Raw genomic sequence first — 25188 nt, 5'->3', positions numbered from 1 at the left:
ATTTATAATCATTTGAGATATGTTTGATTGGCTTAGACTAACGTATATTTGTCGAAGTTTATTATACAAATTTTACATATTTTCGAAGACATGATAAGGCAATATTTTACTTTGTATTTTTAGTTGCTTTATGAAAGTATATTACTGGACGTGTAACTGTTATTTTACATATTGAATATGTTTAAAAGCGGGAAAAATGCTTTGAGTAAGAAGATGATAACGCCGCATGCATAGTATGTATTTTAAGCGTATTTTAATTCGTACGCTGCCTTGTTTTTAACGATTGTTCCCACTTTAAAGTAGATTGAAACTTTCCGCTTTCTTTGTTTTTTTTGCATCATTCTACAAGAGTAGAGTAGAGCAGAGCTGAGAGTGCTGTGGAGATTTGGGAGATGAGTCCTCATCGTCTCCGATTAGCAATGAAAATCTAAAATGGTACTTGCGAACGACAACTTGGCGTCTCAGCTTCACTTGCTCGAAGCATTACGATCCCAACGTAATATGTCTCAAAATGTTTCCTTTTGCGTGGACTTGTAATTCAAAATTGTGAAAGACAAAATCTTGTAGAATATTTTAAAAAGCTTCGAACAAACTATTTTTGTCAAACGCGAATAATGCTTTTGAGTCTTTCACAGAATAAATTTATAGGAAAGCTGAAACGAGATCCGGGTTTCCTGTGCTTTCTGTGTTAAGTAGTTAAAAGCAAATTGAACTGATGATGTATTGGGAATGCCAAGAGCAAGGCGATGCATGTGTATTTCTTGAGATCCTCTGATGTTGTCATGCAGTCAAAACGTTCTTGTTAGATGCTTCTCGTATGACATGTATCGCACTGTAATCACGGTTGTAGTGATTACAGTGCAAAGCAGATAAATATTATGAAAGTGGCTTACAATAATTCGATGCGTATAGGCCTACTGTCTTTCACCCCAGAAGGTGTCTGCAGTATTAGCAATACTTCTGTACAAAAGAATATTTCAAAATTCGCATCACTCCAGCGCAAGTGGCTTTTTAACTTTGGCGAACGTCTATTTGGTAGAACTTTAATTCCTTGTTGCATCAACTGGTTCGTACTTCCTTTCGAACTAACTGTATCATGTACAGGTATATTTCCTGGTGTTCAAATTTTTTCAGTTTTTATGTTAACTATGGGTATTCGATGACCTGAAATAAAAGAATAATAATAAAACGGATCATGAGCTGCATCTTCACACTTTTCATCCTGAATGCACAGTTTCGTTTCCTTTGCCCTGGAAACTTTACACAATGCTCGTACGCTTGTGATTAGGTATACATCGCACAGTTGTGGGTCTATGACATGGGGAACGGGCGATTTATACTGTCATACTATACCTAAAGGTCATAGGCGACGGTTGCACTGCATAATATTGAAGAAACTCTATAATGTCGTAACGCGTTCAGTAACAATGCCAACCGCTGATGTGGTGAGAGCGCCGCCACCGGATCCCTGCCTTATCATTGGAGAAATTGAACAACCAAACACAACTTTGATTGCTGTATCTTCAAGATGGCGTCTCGGCGTCAGCGATCAGAAGGAAAGGCTCGTGGCAGCGTTGAATTTGTGCCCAATTACCAAAGCAGAGAGAGATATCCAGGAGGTAAATTAAACAGCAATACAGTACCAAATTATTATGAATGTTAGAAGCGTATTAAACAAAGCTAGCTTAATGAATGCCCATTTTGAGGTGTAATTGCTGAGATCCAGCCCTATCACAACAAACAACTGTCCTGACAGTGACATGGCAGATGCCGCCCGCCCACTTACCCCTTTCTGCTGGTGAGTAGGTATTTGGGCAACTGAAGGGGTAGTGGGGCTATTATCGCAGCAATATAGCTCATGTGCACCGATACGTTTAAGATCGCTGATTTTTGTTTGCACGAATTCTGCTCTCTGTCGAAACATGAATGCCGGAAGAAAACACCTGCTAATGCACGCGCGCTACACTCACTGTATATACCTGTACCGTATAACTTGGACCCTGAATATTTACAGAATCTCGCATGCAGCAATGTACCCCAATCATCAGTGCGTACATTTACAGACTACAGTTGACTGAACTCCTGCCATGTCCTGTAGAACGAGGGCTAATGAACGTATCATATTTTTTATAAAGGAAGGGTTGTTTTGAATCTGAGAACTAGACGGGGCAGTGGCTTTTATTAAAGTTCCCATCGCATGAATCTTTACTGCTGCTATGCAAGTGAGAAAAGACCTCCATGCTGCTGCTTTGCAGGGCTTATTATTGATGTAGAGACCTTTTTGATGTTCTAGCATCCACATCAGAATACAGTATAAAATTATCTTATTTTAATTTTCAAGCCATTATATCCCTAATTATGGTGAATTTCTCCAATAGCCACCATTCATTTAATGTGAATTATAAAGGGGCATTCCTCGATCCCTTGTTTTTGCATCAGTCCTTGTTGACATGTGGTATAATTTACATGGTGTCAGCCCTTTGTTTTCCATTGAAATATTTATCAAGTTGGTCAATTTACTTTTAGATTTGCTGATGACCTCAGCTGCCTCTTTCAAATTATGACTGTCTGTATAGGGAGCATCAGAAATTCAAGGTGTTAGGGTATATGGTTACACCATGAAGATAGATTTTAAAAGCAAGAAGGAGTCACAGCTGACTTAATCCCCATCAAATTCTATTGTTTAAACTGTTATAATCCCTTTATTGCCTTTTGAGATCCCTTTCCCCCACATGATACATGTACCGGTAGATTTGGTTAGCACTGCTCTGCCAAAATGCACGACTTGGATATACCTTGCCCTTGTTCATGTTGTAGAATGATCCGCTCATGACAATTAAGGCATGGGTAAGTTACTATGCTACATACACGCAGATTTGGCAGGTTATTAGAGAATGTTGAGGCAATGTCAGTTTTTCCTGTTGAAATGCAACAACTTTGGAGCAGGTAACAGAGCTGTTCCAACATTTCTCTATGAAGTTTACAACATACTTTACCATTTTAAGGTAATATGCACCTCGAAGTGAAAGACTTAAACTTTTTCTCTAACTTTCCTCAAGGAATCTTTCAATCATTCTCTTCCAAAATCAAGAATAAAAATAGGGGGTCACCGTGCAAATTTTGGTACTAGAGCAGAGTTCGCGTTTACGCAAAAATCGTGCGTATTTACGCATTGAAATTGACTCTCTACGCATTTTTTTCATTGTTATGCGTTTTCTGTACGCAAAGGATTAAACAGTAAAATGTTTCCGAAAGCACTCCCCACGACTGACCTAAGCGACAACCAGACGAAATTTGTTGCAACACATTTCTGTCAATCACTCATTTTGTGTGGAAAGTTTCGGATTCTCTGGGCGTTGTCTGAAAAATCGGCATCGTAGTTCACAGGCACGTTATTATGTCAGCTGTGCCTATGAATTACGTTGCTAATTTTCAGGCGAGCGATAGTTTCTGAAACTTATGACACAAAGTGAGTGATTGACAGAAATGTTGCGACAAATTATATAAATGCCAACCCTGCACGATCATCGCGTCTCGCTGTTCCCAAATTTTGATCAAGCACACATGCAGCATGGCATCGAAGCAGACAAATCTGAGTCCGTCAAAAAATGATTCATCGGTAGAGCTCGTCGGAATCCTGATAAATTTTGAACACTGCAGAAGTGTCTCGATAAGCTGCCTTAACTCTAACTTTTGGGTTGCCCGATGTGTTTTGACGGTCGCATGTATACCCTTCGCTGTTACGTTTCAACATTGTTCAAGTTGTTCGTTAAACTGTTTTCATTAAAATAATGCTACATCGTACAATCCGAATATGTAGTGTAGGTTTATTCAACGGCATTGTATTTTGCAGTCAGTTTTTTCATCAATCGAGTGCGGAAGTGAAATTACGCACTCAAATCCAGCCATTACGCAATTTTAGCAGAGTAATGCGTATGCCGTACGCGAGGAGAAAAAAGTCACCGCGAACACTGTAGAGAAACAAATAACCCAAGATTTACCGATATTAGAAATTCAAAATGGCCGCCATCCCTGTGTTAACTCTATGGCGAAAAATAAAAATTTTCGAATTTCAAAAAACTAAGCCGGTGAAAAGTTTTCTTTCACCAAGAGCTTTAAAATGAACCCCCACATGTGGTATATCAGAAAAGAACTGTAAAAGTTTGAGAGTCCGAATGTCTGTCCCCGAGGTGCGTTCTACCATTTTAACTGCAAAATCTCATAAACCTGATTACTTCATTTAGATGATTCTTTGTCAAAAATGAATTTTGAAGCGCTGATTATAAGCATGCTGACCATGCGTAAGTGTTCAATGGAGTACAAAATGACCATCACTTAGACATTTTGGCATTCTTTCACATGTTTTTTGTTACTGTCTGCACTGAACTCTATTCATACCCTATGTACATGTCAAATCATTAGCTTATGGACAATGTCTTGATGTTGCTTATTTCTATTTGACAATAAGTAATTTGGCACTGCTGTAAAAGTCTCTATCACTTCTGATGGCTATTTTGTAGAATGCCTGTTTGATTTATAATGACATCAAAAGCTCATTCCCAACTTTTTTGAATGATCAACAGACATTGCTAGTGCAGAAATGATTTATTGTCAGTGAACTTCAGGCATCATCTTGAATGGTTATTACTAAAGTTTTGTAATATGTGAATATTCACATTTATTCATAACATGAAGGTACAGTGTAAAATTATACATGTACATTTGTACATGTTGTTTGATTATTCATCAAGACTTTCTTGAAAATTTCATAAATTTGTTTTGTATAATGTATCATGTATGTGGGAAGAACTGTCTAAATTCTGTACATTTAGCTCAGCAAGGACAGTTGGTCATTCAAAAAAGTTCAAAATAATGTAAGTTGTTGAATGATCTTATAGTTTTCATATAAAGATTTGCATAGACTTACAGGTCTTTCAGGGTGACTGTTTACACTTGCATGTTCATCACACATGTTTTCTTTGAAAGTACACACAGAATGTGTTGATAAGCCAGACATTCAAGTTGCCGACTCATTTAATCACTTGGAAGAAAAACATGATAGTCTCTCAGGTCTTAGGAAAGATGTATCTCTAATTTGCAAGAAAAACATACCAGGGGTATGGTCTTGGCAGAAACGGATCAGTAGTTGCCAGAATACAGGTGACCTATTTTAAGTGAACAGAAAGGCAATTGACTGCTGATAAAGACAACATTGACCAATCACACACGAATATAGAACAAATAATAAAATGAGTCGGCAACTTTAATGTCTGGCTTATCAACATGTTCTGTTCGTAAATTAGAAAAGAGGTGTGTGGTGAACATGTAAGTGTAAATGGTCAACCTGAAAAACCTGTAAAAGAAGAGACAGTGAATGGTGTAATTAATGAGTTTATGATGCATCCTGTGTAGATTATTGAAAAAATAAAGAGGTCTGCTGAAAGGTTCATTAAAAGGAGGTAGTGGTCTGCTTCTTAAGAACCAGCTACAACATCTATACATTTGTAAGAGTTGCTGAAATTGCCATGTATCTGTGTGCATTGTCAACATAATACCTACCGGTATAACTCGAAGAGTCCAAATTGAATCCTGATAACACAACCTTCAGTGAAGACACAGCACAGTACAGTGTCCTGATGCAGTGCTTGACTGGTGGAACCGCAAAAGTGAAGCTTTCAGTTCAACAATGACGGTGACATATGCTATTTGTTTGCAGTTCAATGAAGACAACAACATACATAGTATGGTGGATAGTGGCACAGGGGATGTCTGTAACAGTTCCATGAACAATCAAAGTTACACATGTCTTCAGGTTTATACTTTTGTTGGATGTACACAAATGTACCGGTATGGAAAAAAGTTACAAAAACTGTTGTTGATGTTGTATGATGTTAATTGGTCACAAACTCTGTGACTAGTAGTAGTTACTCTTATATGATTGCCTAACAGACGAAGACAGAATTGTAACAACACAGCAAAGTGGAACAGTTGGTGCTGATCTGAAGAGGTCATTTTGAAGATGATGATAGTTCAGCAACTACTAACAGTAAAGTCACATGAAGAGCACAAGGACCCCACGATTGCTTTGAACCAAAGTCTATGATGCACCACCTTTGAAATGAGAACCATACATCGCTATGGACTTGTAAAAGAAGATTTGAGTGGATAAAATTTCCTACGATGTCGTGCTGTGGCTGGCAGATTTAAATCACTTGACTTGAACCAAAATCAAGACTCAGAATATCGATCACATTGAGCTGAATATATAATGTGAAGTTGATGAAAATTTTTACCCTTAATTACCAGGAAAATTAACTACCAGTGCCAGCAAATCCTGGTGTACAAGTACATGATCAGTAGAAGAAAGAAGATGGTATTGGTATTGTAATTTTACAGTTTAGCAGTAAAGTCACTGTGCTAGTAGGCCATGAAGATAAATGCAACCAAGATACATGTATCAGCATGATTTATCCAGATCATGTACAGCTGAATGAACACCTTTCCTTTCTGTTGCATCATTTTTCCATTCATTTTATAGTACTGTATGCCCTGGAAGACTTGCTTCTTCATGTCACATACTTTTGAAATGAAAACACTAAAACAAAATAAAATTGCTGTCAAACTACATGTATTACTATTTAAAAGGGCCACATCTTGACATTTTACTTATTTTCATATACACAAAATGCAAGCGCCAACTACTAAAGTTTTTGAAATGCTGATTTGTCAGACTGCAAATGTTTCCTTGATAATTGTACAAGTACTGTTTATTTCAAAATTAACAGGTACTGTACATGTACATGTCATGTACAGTACCTGTTACAAGTACATGGGGCATTGAAATAACAAATGAAAATTTGCAAATTTTGCCAACCAGTCACTTTTATTAATCTCCATGCCTTAAGTAAACAATGAGCTTTTCAATCTCAATTTCTACCATGAAAACTATGCACTGGTAGTACATGAAGTTTGCAAGGTCATTCACTTTCTGCCTTGGCTGTGACATCTGTGGTACAAGGGATATTAATGCACTGGTACAGAGTGACAGTGTTACAATATACAACAACACAGGTTTATCACTACGGTATTCATTGATGTCAGGAGAAACAAAGCGTCAAAGTTGAAGACTGAAAGAACGAAGTTAGAAGTTTTATTTACATTACAGCAGTGGGAGAAAATAGTATGAATATTTCTGCCATTTCTTTCTCCAGTTCGGAAGAAGAATTCACAATATGGTATAAAAGAGTTCACAAGTTTGCAATCCAGGACCATGAACTGTTGCTAATAGAGTTGAAATGAAAACTCTATGTATTTTGATCGCTGCAAGTACACACACCAAGACACAGCATACACAGAAGATGGACAGTGTATTGCGCAACTGTTACTTAATACTTCAAATGGAGGTGAACACATATGAATGAGAACACTGGCCCTAATTATCCATGTACTATTTCTACTCGTACGTGCCTATACCAGTGATATACCATATATGTGTATCTAATTCTGTTCAAATCTCGTTTGACCGAAAGTTGCAGTCATCAATAGCATCTTACATGTTGCGTACTGTATGGAGTTTACAATGTATGATCAAAGAAGAGAATTGTCATGGAAAATGTTACATTTGACAAACACCTCATTCTACCTGAGTGGATCTAACATTGAAGTGTAGAAGCTGTATCCAAAAAGCTAAAGTGTTGTCCCATGACTCCTCTATTTTTGCGGTGTTCAAAGCTCTTGCTGGAGATGTGGAGAAAGTACATTAACACGTACAACATTATCTCGTACACCATGTATGCACCATAGATTGAAGTACAAGTGAGGATGATGGTGATCTGCAGTGCAAGAATGGATTCAAGATGTAATTTTAATGACAATTGTAAACTACCGTCATCTGTGTTGTCATGTTGGCAGAGACATCAACAGATAGACACATCATCAGAGACTCCGAGTTATTGTCTATATTGATGTTAACCTTTCAACCCATTTCCCCATGTAGAGGTCCAACTTTGTCATAGAAAATTTTACAAAAGGGCCAAATCATTGTGGTCACAGGGTTTAGGGAGTGTGTACCATACAGTAATAGGTATAATCTGTGCAAGAGCTTTCAGAACAACTTTCTAACAAATTACAGGCAAGTTTTTTCGTCGATATTGATGTTGTGACAACCATAGACAGTAGAGATGTTTCTCTACTGTCTATGTGACAACAAGTCCTTAGAAGTTGCAAAACTATCTGTTAGTATACAGAAAAGCAGTATTTATACAGGTGTGTTAGAAGCGAAGGTCAACCTTTTAGTAAATACATTGAATGTTACAACATTCTGAATCTGATCAAGTCAAGTCACCAAATATGTAAATTCAAGTTTGACAGTTACAGCAACGTTTAAAACTGACATTTTGAAAAGTTGCGCACTGAAAAAAGACGGTAGCATTGTACTGCTAACCAAAAGAATTATTGTTGTTTAAAAAGTAATTTACTATTGAGGTGACTGCAGGCTATACAAATTCTCATACATACATTTACATGTATCTGTGAGTCTCATGTTATACAGCATAAATATTGCCAACACACCCACTCAATCTCATTATGCTGCTTAATAATAAAGGTAGGTATTGATCTATTGATGCTATTGATGTAAGTGCAGTATGTTTGTATTTGACAGATTGAACATATCCATCATCATACCTTTTTGGAATTTTGCCAGACCACCAGGAAGCAGCTGACAAACGTAACATTTTGAAATTCTATAACCTATGTTACATTGTATAACTGATATCCCCTCTAATTTCTGCAAAGACAAGCAATGGTAGCATGTAGATGATTTCCCAGTCACCACTAAGTTTCCTCATCAGTGATTTTGTGTGCTAAATTGACAAAGTGCTGAAGATTAGAGTGTTGGTAAAACAAAAGAAGTGTCCATGATAATCAAATCACATACTCAGACTCATTTTCCAGCATATAGTGTTCAGTATACCACATCAGTCGTATTCAGGTATCTGCTGCAAAGTGGTAAATGTACTGTACCGGTATGTAAGTTCGTGCTTCTCGGTTCTCATATGTCGTTTCACTTGAATGATATGCTTTTGCATGTATATTCCATTTCATCATCTTTTCCCTCACACTGTAGGTCATCAGACTTCCTTTAGACAAGAATCTCCATGGCCCAACCAGGGCCCAGCTGGGCATCAAGGCATCGGTAATACTTATGGTCAGCAATTTCAACCACAACAGTATGGCGGTGGTGGTGGTGGGCCAATGGACAGTGTTGGCTTTGGCCAAAACCAGGCAGCAGATAATAGTTCTGCAATGCAGTACCCTGCGTCACAGTACCCAAATCAAGCTATGCAGGAACAGGCACACCAGCAGATCGTCCAGCAACAGGTCAACCAATATCAGTTTCAGCAGCCAAATCCACAGTTGCAGTATCAGCAGCAACAACACCAAATGCAGCCAATGATGCAGCACCATCAGGACACTACTCAGATGCAGTATCACCACAGGACACTACTCAGATGCAGTATCACCAACAATCTCAACCGCAGAACTACCAACAGCAAGCAGCTCAGCCACAGTATCAACAGACAGGAAGCTTTCATGATAGACAGAGGCCTGACTATGGATCAGAAAGACTTGATGTGAAGTTTCCCCAATACAGCATGGAACAAGATCTTGGAAGGGAGTCATTTGGATATGGAGAACACCAAGGAAGGCAGGTTGTACTACATGTACATGTAGGAGAAGATGATATGCAGAGTAGAAATGCCCCATCCAGTGTATTTGACAGGCTTCAAGGTACTGCATACCAGGCTCCTAAAGATGAAAGATATCATGATAGAGGGAAAGATTCTTCAAAGAAGTATGGAGGCCGAGATGAGATGTCGCAGCATGGAAATCGGTCATCGAGGAAAGGGAGAGATTCTCAGCATGCTCGTGATAGATCGCCAAACCAAACCCAAAGTACACACCAGGACTCAACCAGATGCATTGAAGAAGAAAATAGAAAGCAGCTTTCAAATTACGGGAAATCGTCCGGAATGCCAGACTCCTTCAGACATCATGATAAGCCTTCTGAAGGTAAACAGGATCTGTTTGCTAACAAGAGAATTGTTGAATTGTACAACCCAAGGGCAGAGGAGGGTGGTCACTCTAGATCAACAGAGAAGTCTTCAAGGTATGCCAAATCCGGTGATGCTCGTGAAGAGTCGTCAAGGTATGATGACTTGTACGTTGAGGGTGGTGAAGGATCTAGGTTTGTCGAGCCTATGCAGTCTTCCAGGCGAGTGGAGTTGTATGAGAAAGGCAAGCCAAGTACACATGAGGAGCCAGGACGTCAAAGTGGGAAAAAACGGTCATACGAAAGAGATAGTGCAGGCATGTATGAGGAGCCTGGACGTCAAGCTGGATACAAGCAATCTTACGGTGCAGATGGCGGTGTGTATGAAGAGTCATTCAGACACAGGAATGAGTCATCAAGATTAAACTATTTTGATGAGAGCAAACCACACAAACAGCAGGGGTCTACCGGTAGCTTCGGGAGAGTTCCTGATCAGTCTGAAGAATCGAGTAGGTTAGGAAAACCTGGTGGGCATTATGAAATGCCTGATGTACCCCATAAACGGCCACGTATAGATGAGGTACCACAGTATCAGATGCAAGAAGAGAAGAGATTAGATGACAGATTGCAGCAAAGAGGAGACTTTCCCATATCAGATCCTCTTCAAGCCCAATGCACGGAACCACCATTTTCACAAGTTGAAATAATTAAGAGACAAATAGACAACATCCAGAAGAGCCTCTCAGCAGAATACACTGGCATGGCTGCAGCTTCCCAGCTGTCAACGATAAAAGACATGCTGTCAACTATACAAGCTCAAGTTGGTTCCCAAAGCTCACAAGCTGTAGGTGGTTATTTACGAAGAGGCCCTGATCATGTAGGCGCTGACCCAAGGAGATTGGATGAAGGTGCTGCCTATCAAAGCATGAGACAAGTTGACCATCAGCAGTATTCCGAGATTGACACGGTTCCTCTCAGTGAACCTGGCCGTGAACTCGAAGCAGCATTGAGTATGAGGAAGATCATTGAAGACAGAATGTCTGAGAATATTGATCAAACCTTGACAGTCAAGTACAGGGAGATGTATAAAGGTTTGTCACAGCAAATAGATCAAATGGAATCTCAGAATAGATATGGTGATCGGTCTCCACCGAAAAGAATGCAGACTTCTACAAAGGCAGTAGATTATGACCATGGTGACTCATTTGGCAGGCAGGACCAAGGTCGTGGGGATTCATTTGGAAGACATGGCCAAGGTCATGATGATTCATTTGGAAGACAAGACAAAGGTCGTGGTGACTCGATTGGCAGACAGGACAAAGGTCATGGTGATTCATTTGGAAGACAAGACAAAGTTCGTGGAGACTCATTTGGCAGACATGGCCAAGGTCATAATGATTCATTTGGCAGAGAGGACAAGGGTCGTGGTGACTCATTTGGCAGACATGGCCAAGGTCATGATGATTCATTCAGCAGACAGGACAAGGGTCATGATGGTTCATTTAGTAGACAGGACAAAGGTCACAGTGATTCATATGGCAGACAGGATAAACATAAATCACAATTACATCCAGAAGATTCCTCCAGACCACGTGACTACACTGCCAGTTTTCCACCAAGTGTTTCTGACAATACCGTCAAGGCATCTGGGAGCAGGCATTCAACAGGCCAAGCTTCCAGCAGTAAGTCTGGCACAAGGGGCAAGGACAGCACACATTCAGAATCAAGACAAGCAGCTGGTAGTCCTACCAAAGAAGGGAAAAAATCGTCCGCTTGGAAAAGGAGAAAGAGAAGAGAGAGGACACAAAATTCAACGGTATGGTTACTTTTATCATTTTCCTTATCAGAACACCAGATGTGACAGATTGACTAATTCTAAGTATTTTATGGGCGTGAATGTGCCAAAAATGTCAGGTATCTATAGCATTTGTGGAGAGGTTCAATAGTATGTGTGAAGAAGTGTGGAATACCAAGACGTAGTTGTACTGGTATACAGCATATGCTGGTACGTACGGTACATCAAATTCCTAAAGAACGTTTGCGATGATAATTCATTTGAAGAGTTTGTTCCAGAATAAGCAGTTTCTTAGGTCTGGAATTTCAAAACCAAGAAATTTGAAAAATGAAGGTGACATAAATTGCCATGATTGATTTGGGGTCACTGACTACAGCAATCAGCTTGCAAACTTTTCAATTATGAATGCCTGTATGTACTGTGCTAGTATCCATGTATTAAAAAACTTCCTTCCCAAGAGTTAATGTGAAACTGCTAGTACCTACACTGGTAGTACACTGTGACATAGTAATATGGTGAAAAATATCATTATCATTTGTGTTGTCAAATCAGATTTATCAAATACAGCGCTTGTTCTGTCAGCTGTGCATGATTGCAGCCATGATTTGAATGACAAATGATAATTGTTAATTAAATTGTGACACCAGTGATGCTTGTGAAATATGCAACAATGATGTTTACAGTTTCTAAGATGCTACATGAGTTTTTCTGTCGAAATGGTGTCATTTTTGTCAAAAGTAAGTTACTTACATACCAGTATGTGTGTACATACACCTTGAATATTTGCAATGTAACGACATGGTGTGAAGCAGGGTATGGCCTACAGGACAATTAATTAGTTCGGATTTTGCATCAATCACGCTACAATTCGTACTGTATTGGAAATGGAATGGCCCCATACATGTACCAAGGAGGGCTTACTTCAAAGGAAATGGTTGACGTAACTGGTTTTGTTTGTGAAAAGATCCACAGCAAAAGAGATGAAGTGCAGTGTAATGATGCTTCAGGATGAAATCCAAGATCAAATTTATGTTCTGTTGCCTTCCCCGAAACAAGTCAACTTGAGTGCATTACCCTGTGCTTGCAGTGCTGATGATGAAGATCTGTCAACATCTCAAATTTGACCTTTTACACCAATGAAGGCACTTCTATAGATGTGTTCTTCACCAGTCTAACAAAGTGGCAGTAAATGGATGTCTGCATACGATGGTGCTTTAACTGACTTTTATGGATGTATTTCAACAATTTGTTCAGTTTGAATACATGTAGATGTTCAAAAATTGAATTTTTATGTTTGTTCAGTTTACAGAATCTCCCTAGCTACATGTACCGGTAGTATATCAGTTTTCATAGGAATGACGGACTGCTTCAACTGCTGGTTTTGATACTCATGATTTGTGAACTGGGACTCTATTAATTGCCTGGAGTGAATTTTCATGATATAACATGTATCCATGTTGTCAATTTTACTTCACTCTTGAACTTCATGAAAACTATCATCCATGATCCTTCATGTGTTCATCCAGAAGTGTCGTTTTTGAGGCAAATGAAGCAGCACTTACAGTCGGCACAATATATTCTGTGTTCAGATTATCATAAGGACATTCCTTGAAAACATCTAGCTGGTGTCTATACATGCATCTGGCCAAAAGCATTTTGACTTTAATATGGAGCAATATAGTCTGCCATTGGTGATCTATATTCCCTGTATCAATATTTTTCCTACATATGTGATAGTACAACCGTTGATAATTTTGCCAAGGACTATTGTCAGTAATTTTGCTTGATGCATCTTTGAAATAACAAAAGAAAAAACACTATGTCAGGGTGAATTAATGTGTTTAAACATTCTGTCAAAAGACTTACTTCAACCGAAAAGTAAATTTGACATTGGAAACAAAATAGGTGAACATAGATATTTTTCACAGAGCCTCCACAGATGTTCATTATCTTGTACTGTGCATATGAGGGGTATTCTTCCTGAAATGTGACCCTGAAGTTAAACATCACCTTCAAATCCGAATCAGAAGCTCAGATCTGGTACTGGTACATGCAATATCTGCAGTCCTGAAGTGTAGGAGTTGCTGTGCTCAAAAACAAGCTGAGCTATCGAATATATCCATGTGTGACTGTTCAATATGAAGCTGTTTTATCAGTGTCATGGGTATGCATGTAGGAACAAACAGTTTCACAACTTGGTAGGTCTAGTTCTGAAGAGTGAAAAATTAAGTAGCAGATTCCTGTAACTTGTCACTGGAGTTCACATAGCTTGGATGGTCTACCTAAATGTGCCTCAGATCTGCTGTGACCACATAGTAATGTGAGATACATGGAGATTCTTGAATTGAACCTACCATGTATTTGTTGATTGGTGTGGACAATATTTAATATCAACTCAGGAACACAGTTGCCCAAGTCGGCATCATTCTTTTTCGATGCCGGAAGTTACTTCGGTTCCCACAGCTATCAAGGAATGAGAAAGAAGGTACAACTTACATGTATATGTTAGGGACCACAGTTCAGAATAACTATTGGTCCCAAAAATGCAATATGTTGGTGTGGGTCAGCTTGTCAGGTATAGAACTCATGTCAAGACCGTACCAACACCAAGGCCAGCCGCTTTTTTATATGAACTTACAACAGGTCAGGTTTTCGTTAAAATTTTGTCCTCAGAGTGTGCATTCCTACAAATATGAAATGCCTGGAAATCATTAGCAGCAGTTGATGGTTCACTGAAGTTCTGTTGTGATTTTTACTTGCATTATATTTTGTGTGGTCTGTGTTGACAAGACTCCTGTATGCGATCCCATGTGGAATGAATATTCCGTTACATGCATTTAGTGAGCAGCAAAAGGAAATGTCCATTTGATGTTCAGCCGGCTTCATCCTTGACAGGTCAAGCAACTGATTGTGCCAAAAATTTCCATCCTGGTAAATGTCTTACACAATCAACAACCAAGGACTGTTTCAAACTTGAAGTGTGCTATTCACACCATGGAAACCATGTTGTTACAAGATGTCTGGCATTCCACTCCATCCAGCTGTCCTGGATTGGAAAGAATGATTGATGCATACTGTCAGTTTATGGCGGCCCCGCAGTTCAGATAGAAGACATTATCAGCAAAAGTGTTGCCGAGTCTGATGACAAGATAGATATAGCCAAAAGTTACCACTGGATACTTTTCTCAATGCCAGTATTGCCAGTTCGTACGTCACTCATCATTACAATCAAGCATCCAGATAGAACAAGTGGTTGCAGCTCTTCAAAAAGAAAATGGAGACTTTTAGATTTTGTTCCGTGATTCTACTCTGGAATAAAGAGATGTTCTGCAGACGTGGTGTAATGGCAGCGAAACAAACCCATGTGTGCAACTTGTACGGAAATGCAATTATTTCTGTGCATGTTTGTTCACATGGTTTTGTTTGTACCATGGTCCATACAAAATCCAGTTTTAACTTGTTCAGTCAACATGGTGTATTGAATTACAGTTACTGTGATTGAACATTGAGACATTTATTTTTGCTTTGTCATTGGAAGAGCATAGTTTGCGTCTAATTGCAAATAACAAATTCTTTTTTTTAACTTTTTTAACAGAGTGAGCAGCAGGGAGTCCTGTGTTATGTGTGTGATGTGAACTTTGATAGTGTCTCTGTAAGTATGAAGAATACGATTGTTTACTTATAAACATTTAACGTATAACTTTGATGACTGTTGAAGGATTTTGTGTTACCTACAGTTTTTTGTTCTCTACCCCAAGACATGTTGAGATACAAAGTATTCAGCTTGTCAACTCAGCCTGTACATGTGCAGACTGCATTGATATTGTTGACAAGTGAAGTCTGGTCCAGACTACCCGTAGAATTAAAATGTCAACAACAACAACAACAGTGCATTTTACACATACCGGTACAGATGCTATGGTGACAAGCTAAATAGTAGGTATTTCAGGATGCACAGGGAACAGAACAAGAAACGTTTCGTAGTTGACATTGAAAAATAACAAATCATCAAAAGTTCAAAAGTTATAGCTGTTGGCCTTTTACTGCAAGAGCTAATATTGAAGCACTGCTTCCACCGTGCTACGATTTGTACGACCCTCATATTCATAATATATGATTCTGTGTACACAGAGGCATTAACAGATATCAGTTTCAGGCTTGTCGTCTGAAAGTTGAAACATACATTTTCTTGGCAGACACATACATTATGTGACACTCATTTAAATTTTACCATATCTGTATAGTGGAACTTTTCTGTGTTTCATGAATATAATACAGTGTTTGTGTAACACAAGTCTTTCTTATTTCTCAGACTTACGTAGAGCATCTACAAGGAAGTGAACACAAGAGGAAACTGAATCGTTCAAAATCACCAAAGAAGGTGAGATAGTAAAGTCTTGTATTGAAATTTTTACTTTTCAGAACAATGCTGCTTTCTGATCAGGGAGACTCACATAGAAAGTTGTAGCTTTTGGCATAGAATTCTTTCAAATCTGTGAATTTCTTTATTTGATTTTTGATCTATCAGTTTTCTCAACTTTGCAGCTGTAATTGAAGAGTTTATACTTGTACATCGGTGGTTCACAGTGCCAGTCTACCTTGGGAGGGCGCTCTACCAAAGAGTAAATAATTCTTATAGACTTGATCCTTATCTCGTTTCAGAAATCTGAAGAAGGTACAGCTTCTAGGGAAACCACAGATGCTGCGACAGCAACTCATGTCTCTGACAAGCCAAGTACAGAAACTGGTAGCGGTCAACTCTCTGATGAACTGGTATGTTGGTAATTTCAGTTCTTAACAAACAAACTTCCCAAGGATAAATTTTCATAAGTTGCATGTAACATTTAATGTGATTTCCAGTATTTTATATTTTCAAAATACAATTTCTTTGTATTTTCCTGTATTTTCATATATTCAAAGTACAATTTTTTGTCTATGAACACAATGCAAATTATGTATACATTATTGTTTGTTTGTTTTTGGCAGGTTTTGCCATTCCTGACCATTGAAGAACGACTGAGATCTATCTTTAACTTTCAAGATGATGATAGATTTTGTCTCATTTGCAATCAACTGGTTTCCAAGAATGTGACAGTAAGTGATTTATTCAAGTTCAGTATCTATGAGTCTGTCATCATTTATGACAGTCCAAGTGTAGACTAAACCCAGAATTGAAACTGCTGACATTGCAAAGAAGTATATTTTAAATAGATGCATAAAGTGTTTTAAATGTTAGTTTCAAGAAATCACATTTATCTGAGTGTGTGTGTATTCAGTCTCTTCCTAGAGTCAGTGGAAATTACATTAATTTTTAGAGTGTTAATAAACTGGTATCAGGGTCCATTATGCCAAATCAATGAAATCCAGGAAATCCTGTGTATTATAGCCAACATAGTCCCACGATACTTGCCACGTTTAGACCTTTAGAAGACTCTAATGTACAACTGTATGCTAAGTTACGGGCTTACATGTAGTACAAAGCTTCTGGTACATTACAGTCATGTGTCATGGGGAGTCTGGCAATGTGCAGTGTCTCATAAAGATGAATCTGATTGGTAGATACAGTATGATTGCCATTATTTACAGCAACTAAGTAAGGCTATTGTCTACCTGATTGGCTATTTGGAAATACCAATTCAATAGGAAGTAAGGGTTTCCGCCAACCAATGGGCTAACAGCTTCCAAGACACTGCACATAAGCCCTGGAAACTAATTGCAAATGTCTTTAGCTTGATACTGCTAATTACAAAACTCTAAAGAATGGCAGATGATGGGAGTAGCATGAAACGGTTTAAATTATGGTGTTCTTTACAGCTAACAGTGCACTGTGGTCGTCAAAGACATCAGATAATGCAAGCATTATTGGATGAGATTGCTCAGCTGAATTACATCATAGAGGATTTTGCTAATGCAGACAAGATCCAAGATGCTTTGAGAAGAGCTGTAAGTATATGAACATTTTAAAAAAATGCTAATTGAGGTAGTTTCGTCAACTCATAACAGTCTTGACTTCAGTATGGTTAAAATGAAGAATCTTGAACATGTATTTAGTAAATGAAAAATGTTTTTCATAAATTTCCATAATCATTCTCATCATTTCTCAAATTTGTCACTTTTTCTGTTAACCCTTTGCACCCTGACCCCCTGGTACCCTATGACATCATGCAGACATTTATGTCCGAGCCGGGTTCAAAGGGTTAATAGTGCATTGCAGAATTTTAAATAGTAATAACTTTGTTAACATTTACAGTACACATATGAGACATTAACATTCCAGACAAATATTTTGTAAAAATTTGTTAATGTGCACAAAATCTTAATGTTGACTCAGTATCTTATTTCTTGGTACATCACATCAGCCTTGACTGAACTTGTATCCCAATAATCTTCCAAATGTGTTTTCCAATCTTCAACAGGAGAAAATCGAGGACAAACTCAATCAGGCAAAGACTATGCCAGAGTCCAATGCATTCTGTCCAATATGTAGTGTTCATGTTAAACATGTTGAGTCTCAGGTAAGTGCACAAAGACTATGTTAATTTTAGTATATTGTCCAATATACATGCCCACCTCTCCCCGGCCCAAAATGGAATGCTCTTACCAAGCCTGTTGGACACATCATACCCCACACATTGTGAGGTAATTCATCAGGAAGGTATTCATTTATTTCATGAATATCAGTACTAATATTCATAACTGAGGAAAATAATTTCCTTTTTGTGTTTGGTACCCCATAAACATATTTACATACATTATTACCTGTGATTAAGTTTGTCATACTCACATTTGGTGCAGTAATGATTGTGTTCTTATACTGCTGACTGATTTCAATGATGTATTCTATTCTACAATGTAATATAATCGTATTGCCAAAGAACAAAAATTACTTTATAATTAAATAATAACACACGCCAGCAAGGGCAAGATCACGATTTGTTGCCTGCCCAAGGGATGGTGCTCATGACGGTAATATTGATGATGCCCGAGCCGAAGGCGAGGGTATCATCAATATTACCGTCATGAGCAACAGCCCGAGGGCAGGCAACAAATCGTGATGATGCCCATGCTAGCATGTGTTATTAATTTTATTACACCGACCAAACACTTGTTTTCAAAAATTTGCTCAGAATGCAGTCAAGTGTCGATCAAGACTCGCCACAGTGAAACGTTCGATTTGTTGCTCGATCCCAATGCTACATGAAGTTGTATTATCGTCTAAAAACACAACACAGTGTTGTTAACGCTTTTCTCGTTTATTGTACTAAACATCGTCGTGTACTTCAGGTCAAGCTAATTTCTATTACCTTTTCAAAAGCCGTTGCTTTACAGAAAATACGAAGCAAATATACGCGATGATGTGGTACTCGCAGTAAAGACGCGGTATTCCAGAACGTGGTAGAGGGCTATATCACTGCACGCGACAGGGCTATATCACCTAAGCCATGTTCTAGCACATTTTGTTCTATATCACATGAGTGAGGCTCAGCCAATCACAGTACCTGGATAATACGTGAGGTGTAATAATAGAATATATTGATAAAAATTTTTGAAATGATTAAAGCTACTTTGTGTGTTTAGTTTAGTGCAATTAGAATACCAGTGTTGTTTAATGACAAGTTTTAGTAGGAGATACTCCTTTCCAATTTTTGGAATTAATGACAAAGTGGAGTCTCATGTGTTCTCCCTTTACTAATCATAGTTCAGAATATTGCACAAACATAATTTGATATTTCTACTTCATGATAGAGTCTGGAGCCGCACTTGACAGGTGTTCGTCATGAGAGAGTCAAACAGATGTGTGAGGTCATTGTCATGGTCAAGACAGCTATTGAGAATAATAGCCAGAAGAAAATTGACATGCAAGTTGAGGTAGTGACATTCTGTCTTTGCTGTGAAAATAGTTATGATACTGATTGCAAATGAGCCAACTCATTGTGTATTGTATTGAGGTTGTGTAAATGTATAGTGAGGATATTGCCACTTTGCCAGTTGTAAGTGACTATTTATTTCTACCGTGTATCTTCAAACCCAAATTGATGTGAAATTTACTCAAGAAGGACTTTTTGATTGTCCAAACTTTGAACATATCAAGTACACATGTTGACTTTCAGAAATTTCCTAAAATTCTCCTGAAATCTCACAAAGAAGTCCAAGAACTTTGAGAAACTCCTGAGTTGTCAAAATTGACTAAAAGAATTGAGAAATTTCAAAAGATGCTTCTTAAATTGACACAGAGAGTTCAGAAATCTCAACAAACTCCTGAAATGAGTCAAAGGATATGGCATTGGAAAGGCTACAAGTGTGAGGACACTCCAATTTCTGCACTGTGGTACTTTATATGAATATTTGTGTCTATTATGTTTACTGTGCATATACCATTTGAAAAGTGCCCAGTTTAAAATATACATCAAGCCTGTCTCTGATTGCATAAACAGAAATGTAAAATGTAAATTAAGAAATGATATGACCAATGTACCAAATTCACCCCAGTCAGACTACAGAAAACACTAAAACACTCAGAGTTCTGTTTCCAAGCAGATATGATAATGTACAATTATCTGTCTACTCCGCTATCTCGACTATGTTGCAGTATTTCAGAGATCTGATTCTGCTTCAGTTAAGCTTGTGTGCGGAGTACAAACGCGAGTATGCATGTGCGATTGCTCCATTAACTCTATAGCATGTGGAGGGGTTACAGTCAGAAAATTTCAACAACTTAGTGTGGTTATTGAACCACCCTTTTTACGGATGAGGATTTTGAATTTGTGATATCTTCACAAGGTGACTAGGTGCCACACTTTGTGAGTTCAACCCAATCCAGACTTTACTGGATTTAATGACATAGTTTCTTCCTTACTTAGTTCATAATTAAAGATTACTGAATAAAGGCCAAAAATACTCAGATTCTATAAAGTATGCAGTATTTAAGAAATGAAAGCAAAAATCCTCAATTAGATAATATAAAAGGATAACTTATTTAGTGTATTTTGATTTTCAGGATTATGAACGTATGCTGAGATATAGACCCAGTGATCGGAAAAAATGGTTGTGTTTGATCTGTGACATTCTAAACACAAGCCCACCGGTAAGGAACAGAACAATTAGGATAAAACACAAACGATGAGGTCTTTTTTCTGTGTCCTTGTGGAGCTGAAATTTGATATTATCATAGACTGGCAATTTACATGAAAACTTGGCAGGGGCAGAAAGGACTATCAAGCTGCCTCAAAATTGAAAGGCAAACTTTTGCTCAAACTTACCCAAAGGAAATTTTCAATCGTTCTCTTTCAGTTTGAAAATCTAGAATAATGATCAGGTGTCACCATGCACAATTTGGTACTGGAGAAAGAAATTACCCAATATTTTCTGATGCTCGAAATTCAAAACAGCCGCTACTAACTCTGTCGGGTAAAATTAATTTTCTGGTTTTCACAAGAGGAAGCCAATGAAAAGTTTAGTTGCTCCATGAGTTTCAAAATGAGCCCCCACAAGTTGCAGACTGAACATATTGTACAAGTTAGAGAGTGAGAATGTCTATTCCGTAGAATGCAACTCTGAGACAGATATTTTGACTCAAACTTTTCTAATTCTTTTCTGATCTACCACATGTTGGGGCTCATTTTGAAGCCCTCGGAGAAAGAAAAACTTTCACAGTCTTAGTTTTTTTGAAAATCGAAAATTGTATGTATCCCATAGAGTTAACACAGGGATGGCAGCCATTTTGAATTCAAATATCAGTAAATCTTTGGTATTATGTTTCGTTAGCACTAAAATTTGCATGGTAACACCTGATTTTTATTGTTGACTTTGAAAGAGAATAGTTGAAAGATTCCTTGGGGATAGTTTGACCAAAAGTTTAAGCATTTCATTTTCGAGGCGCAGCTTAATTCAGCCATGGCTTTGATTACAGGATTACAAAAAATATCTGCCAGCAACATTTGGAAAATACTTGGTAAAGCAGTTAAGTATAGCATTTCATACACTGGTAGGAATCATGCAAAATACCAAGGAAAGCCAACCGTAGAGGCAGATTTGGTAAATTTCCTGTGGTATTTGAAAGATGTTACTTCACAAAGACTGAACTTGGTGACTGCCATAGTTTCTGTATGTCATTTTCCCTAGCTATAAAAGGAAATAAATTGATTTGTGATAGCCAGATGTTAGATTTCCCTCAGCGGTTTGTGGTTGTGGTAGAAGCATATAAAAGTGATCCAACACCTGTATTATGTGGTACTTCAGACGTTCCCAAGGTACACATGGCTGATACACATCTTTATCCATATATACAAACATGCACATTGGATAAGGGGATCAAATTTCTTGAAGAATGTGGCTTCAAAACATCAAAATTATGAACATTTTATTTCCTTAGCTACAGTGCGACCAAGCACACTTTGAGACATCACACCACATCACCAAGAAAATCTGCATCACAACTATCCTCCAGTCTCTAAAGATGGTCCTCAATGCCAGAACCATGCTACCAATCAAGCAGGAGGGCTCTCATAGGTCAAGTAGAGGTCACAGGTCATCAGCTGACGAGGGTCAAAGTTCGCATGGACAAATGGAACCGGAAGTTGGCCATCAGCAAGGAGGGTACGTGTATGAAGGAATCAGTGATATGGAAAGGGAATTCACAGAGGAAGAGTTAGATTATGATGAGAGCATGCTACTTGCTTACGATGAAATTGGAACTGAGCTCTATGAGTACGAAGAAGATCCGAATCTGTATCAGAAACATGACAGCTACCAAGCTGGTGCAGTGAGACAGGAGGAGAGGGCGCCCTCACGTGACCGGAGTGATCGGAGACAACGTGATGACCGGAGCGATCGGAGACAACATGATGATCGAAGTGATCGGAGACAACGTGATGATAGAAGAAAGGAGAAGAGAGGAGAGAGACGTAGTAGAAGTCGAACCAAGACATACAGAGAGGAGGACTTTAGTAAAGGTTACACAGGAGAAATTGTTGGTGAGTGCAAACGAATTTGCTGATTCAGAGAGTCCATATCTGTGTTTTTGTGTGTGTTGGAAACATGACTAGATTGTAGTGACAGAGATTGTTTACCTTCAAATTGATTGTTTTCCCTTTGGAAACTTGGATGTGTAGGCTTTGATGTTATTTCTTCCTATTTTTATTACAGTGATAATAAAAATAATACTTTCTTTTTCTTCTCTATAGGGAAGTCGTTTGTGAAGCCAGGGTTTTATTGTTCACTGTGTAACCAATACTACGGTGATGTAGAGGTAGCATTCAATAAACACTGTACAACAAGAGCTCATTGTAGACGTGTTAGATTTTTGGTGAGTATCAAAACTTTAGTTTGCTCACACAACTTGATGTATATTGCTCTGGGTGTGGAAAAACGAGCTATGGGAAAAGTAGACCGCCAGTTCACAAAGCAATTCAGCTGTGATCTGTATGTGTTTATTCATCAGGGTTAAGTTAATCCAGGTTCTTCTTGGGTTGGAGAATACACTTTTTAACCCTTTACCTGCCAGACAGTATGTATTTGCACCCTCTTGGCTGGGTATGTTATAGCAGCTTCTGTTTGTAAAAATCATGTTTACAGTATATCTGTCTTCAGAGACTTTCAAATCTTCAAATCGTCATTAAAGTTCACAATATGGGACGTGTATTGCTCACTAGTTTTAACCAACTTAACATGATGGTGAAATATGAACTTGACAGGAAAAGAGAATTTAATGCAAGAATGTGCCCTACCCATCCTACAGTTCTGCAGACTAGTTATGGCAGTGTGCGCTTTGAAAGCAAATACGTGAACCTTTGCTCAAACGTTCCTCTGTGAAACATTCAACCACACAGTTTCCAAATCAAGAATAAAAGTCTGCAGTCACCATGCAAAGTTAGGTACCAGAGAAACAATTAGTGTACATATTTTACTGTGAACCCTTCAATACCTTACATAGTTGTGCCTCAAGTCCCTGATAATTCTGGCAAGATCCTATATACATTGTTGCCGTGAACCTTGACTTGACTTGAACTTCCTTGAAATTTCAAGTGCCATGATGAATTATTACCTTGAGTTCCTGAAAATTTTTGCAAGCTTGTGTAATGTGCAGTTTTCACAGTATGTTTGATAAAATAATTCTATATTGTGGTTGTCAAAGGGTTAAAAATTGAAACACCCAAATAAAATTGTATATGCAGCGATGTTATGTCTCTTTTCTGAACCAGGTGTGCATTCCTCGATGTGTACTGGGACAACTCCCTGCACAGGTTTTCATATATGGTACAAATAGTCATTCCTGTAGCCAACTTTTAGTGCATTTTCTGATATTTATCTTTTTTTTTTTTTATTCTGCTTTAGCATGAAGAAAATAAAGCCCACCAAAGACAAAGGCCAAGATAATGGGACTGTTCATGACATGACAGGAAAACTGAAACTTTTAAACACCCGGCACAGGTTAAACTTTTAATAACAGAAAAGTAGAATACCGTAGTCTTCTGAGTGGTAAAGAAAACCTGTTTGTCAATGAATGGCCAACACTGGGATAAGGATATCACTTTAAATTGTATGCACTGATCAGTTTGAACTGTAAAGGACACAACAATGCAACAAACAGAAATTTATTCATTGGCAAGCCTGACTCTACTTAATCTATTACACAGAATACACGGTATTTAGTTTTGCTCACGTTACAGTGTCAAGTAGTCACTTTCAAGGCTGTCACATTTATTTGGTATAGAGAACAAAAACTGTCATCAGATCTTTCTGGTAACAGATTATCAGTGTTTGAAGTAAATATTGCATAAACCAAGGCAGAATCATTTAGTTACCATAAAAATTTTGTGTCTCGAAGACATGTATTGACAGTATAAAAAAACTAGATATTACATTCATTTGTTGAAAGTTGATGGATAATGAGACAAACCATTTTCCAAATTAGGCTGCAGAGCACCAAAGTTTTGATGTGTAGACTGTTACAGCCATTTCAGTTTGAAACTCACTTTTGTTCAATTTTTTCCCAAGGGTCTGAAGTATCAATCTTAAATGGTAAACATAGTCCCATCATACCTAAAAATATTGTGAAATAAGAATACATGGAAAAGGTGTTTTATTTCATTTTACAACTAGGAATACTTTTAAGTCAACTTTTTGCATACATTTTGTATGCATACAAGTTCTTTATTTTGTTATCAAGTCTCTTTAAGCATATACGTGGTACGCAGTCTGATGACAAATGGTTAACTTATATAGTTAAAAGAGAAATACCAGAAGTTTAACCTGACCTTCAGTTATTGACCTTGGATATCTGTAGACTTCAGTTTCCATAGAAACCAGTCACAGTACAGTTGTAACAAATTTGAAGGAG

The 25188-nt window shown here is 38.0% G+C and overlaps 1 protein-coding gene across 1 annotated transcript; it reads left to right on the top strand.

The window, feature by feature from the left end:
* Positions 1 to 1505: 1505 nt before the first annotated feature.
* LOC139117587 (filaggrin-like) lies at positions 1506 to 24672 on the top strand. Its single transcript, XM_070680833.1, has 13 exons — positions 1506 to 1619; positions 9128 to 11870; positions 15445 to 15501; positions 16162 to 16230; positions 16512 to 16622; positions 16836 to 16943; positions 17664 to 17792; positions 18266 to 18364; positions 19596 to 19718; positions 20848 to 20934; positions 22222 to 22822; positions 23033 to 23154; positions 24183 to 24672. The coding sequence occupies exons 2-13, from the start codon at positions 9513 to 9515 to the stop codon at positions 24222 to 24224; spliced, it is 3906 nt and encodes a 1301-aa protein (XP_070536934.1). The 5' UTR covers positions 1506 to 1619; positions 9128 to 9512; the 3' UTR covers positions 24225 to 24672.
* Positions 24673 to 25188: the final 516 nt, after the last annotated feature.

Source organism: Ptychodera flava, chromosome 2, assembly GCF_041260155.1.
Source record: "Ptychodera flava strain L36383 chromosome 2, AS_Pfla_20210202, whole genome shotgun sequence".
NCBI lineage: Eukaryota > Metazoa > Hemichordata > Enteropneusta > Ptychoderidae > Ptychodera > Ptychodera flava.
The sequence above is the reverse complement of the archived record's forward strand: the minus strand, read 5'-3'. Positions and strand labels throughout refer to the sequence as shown.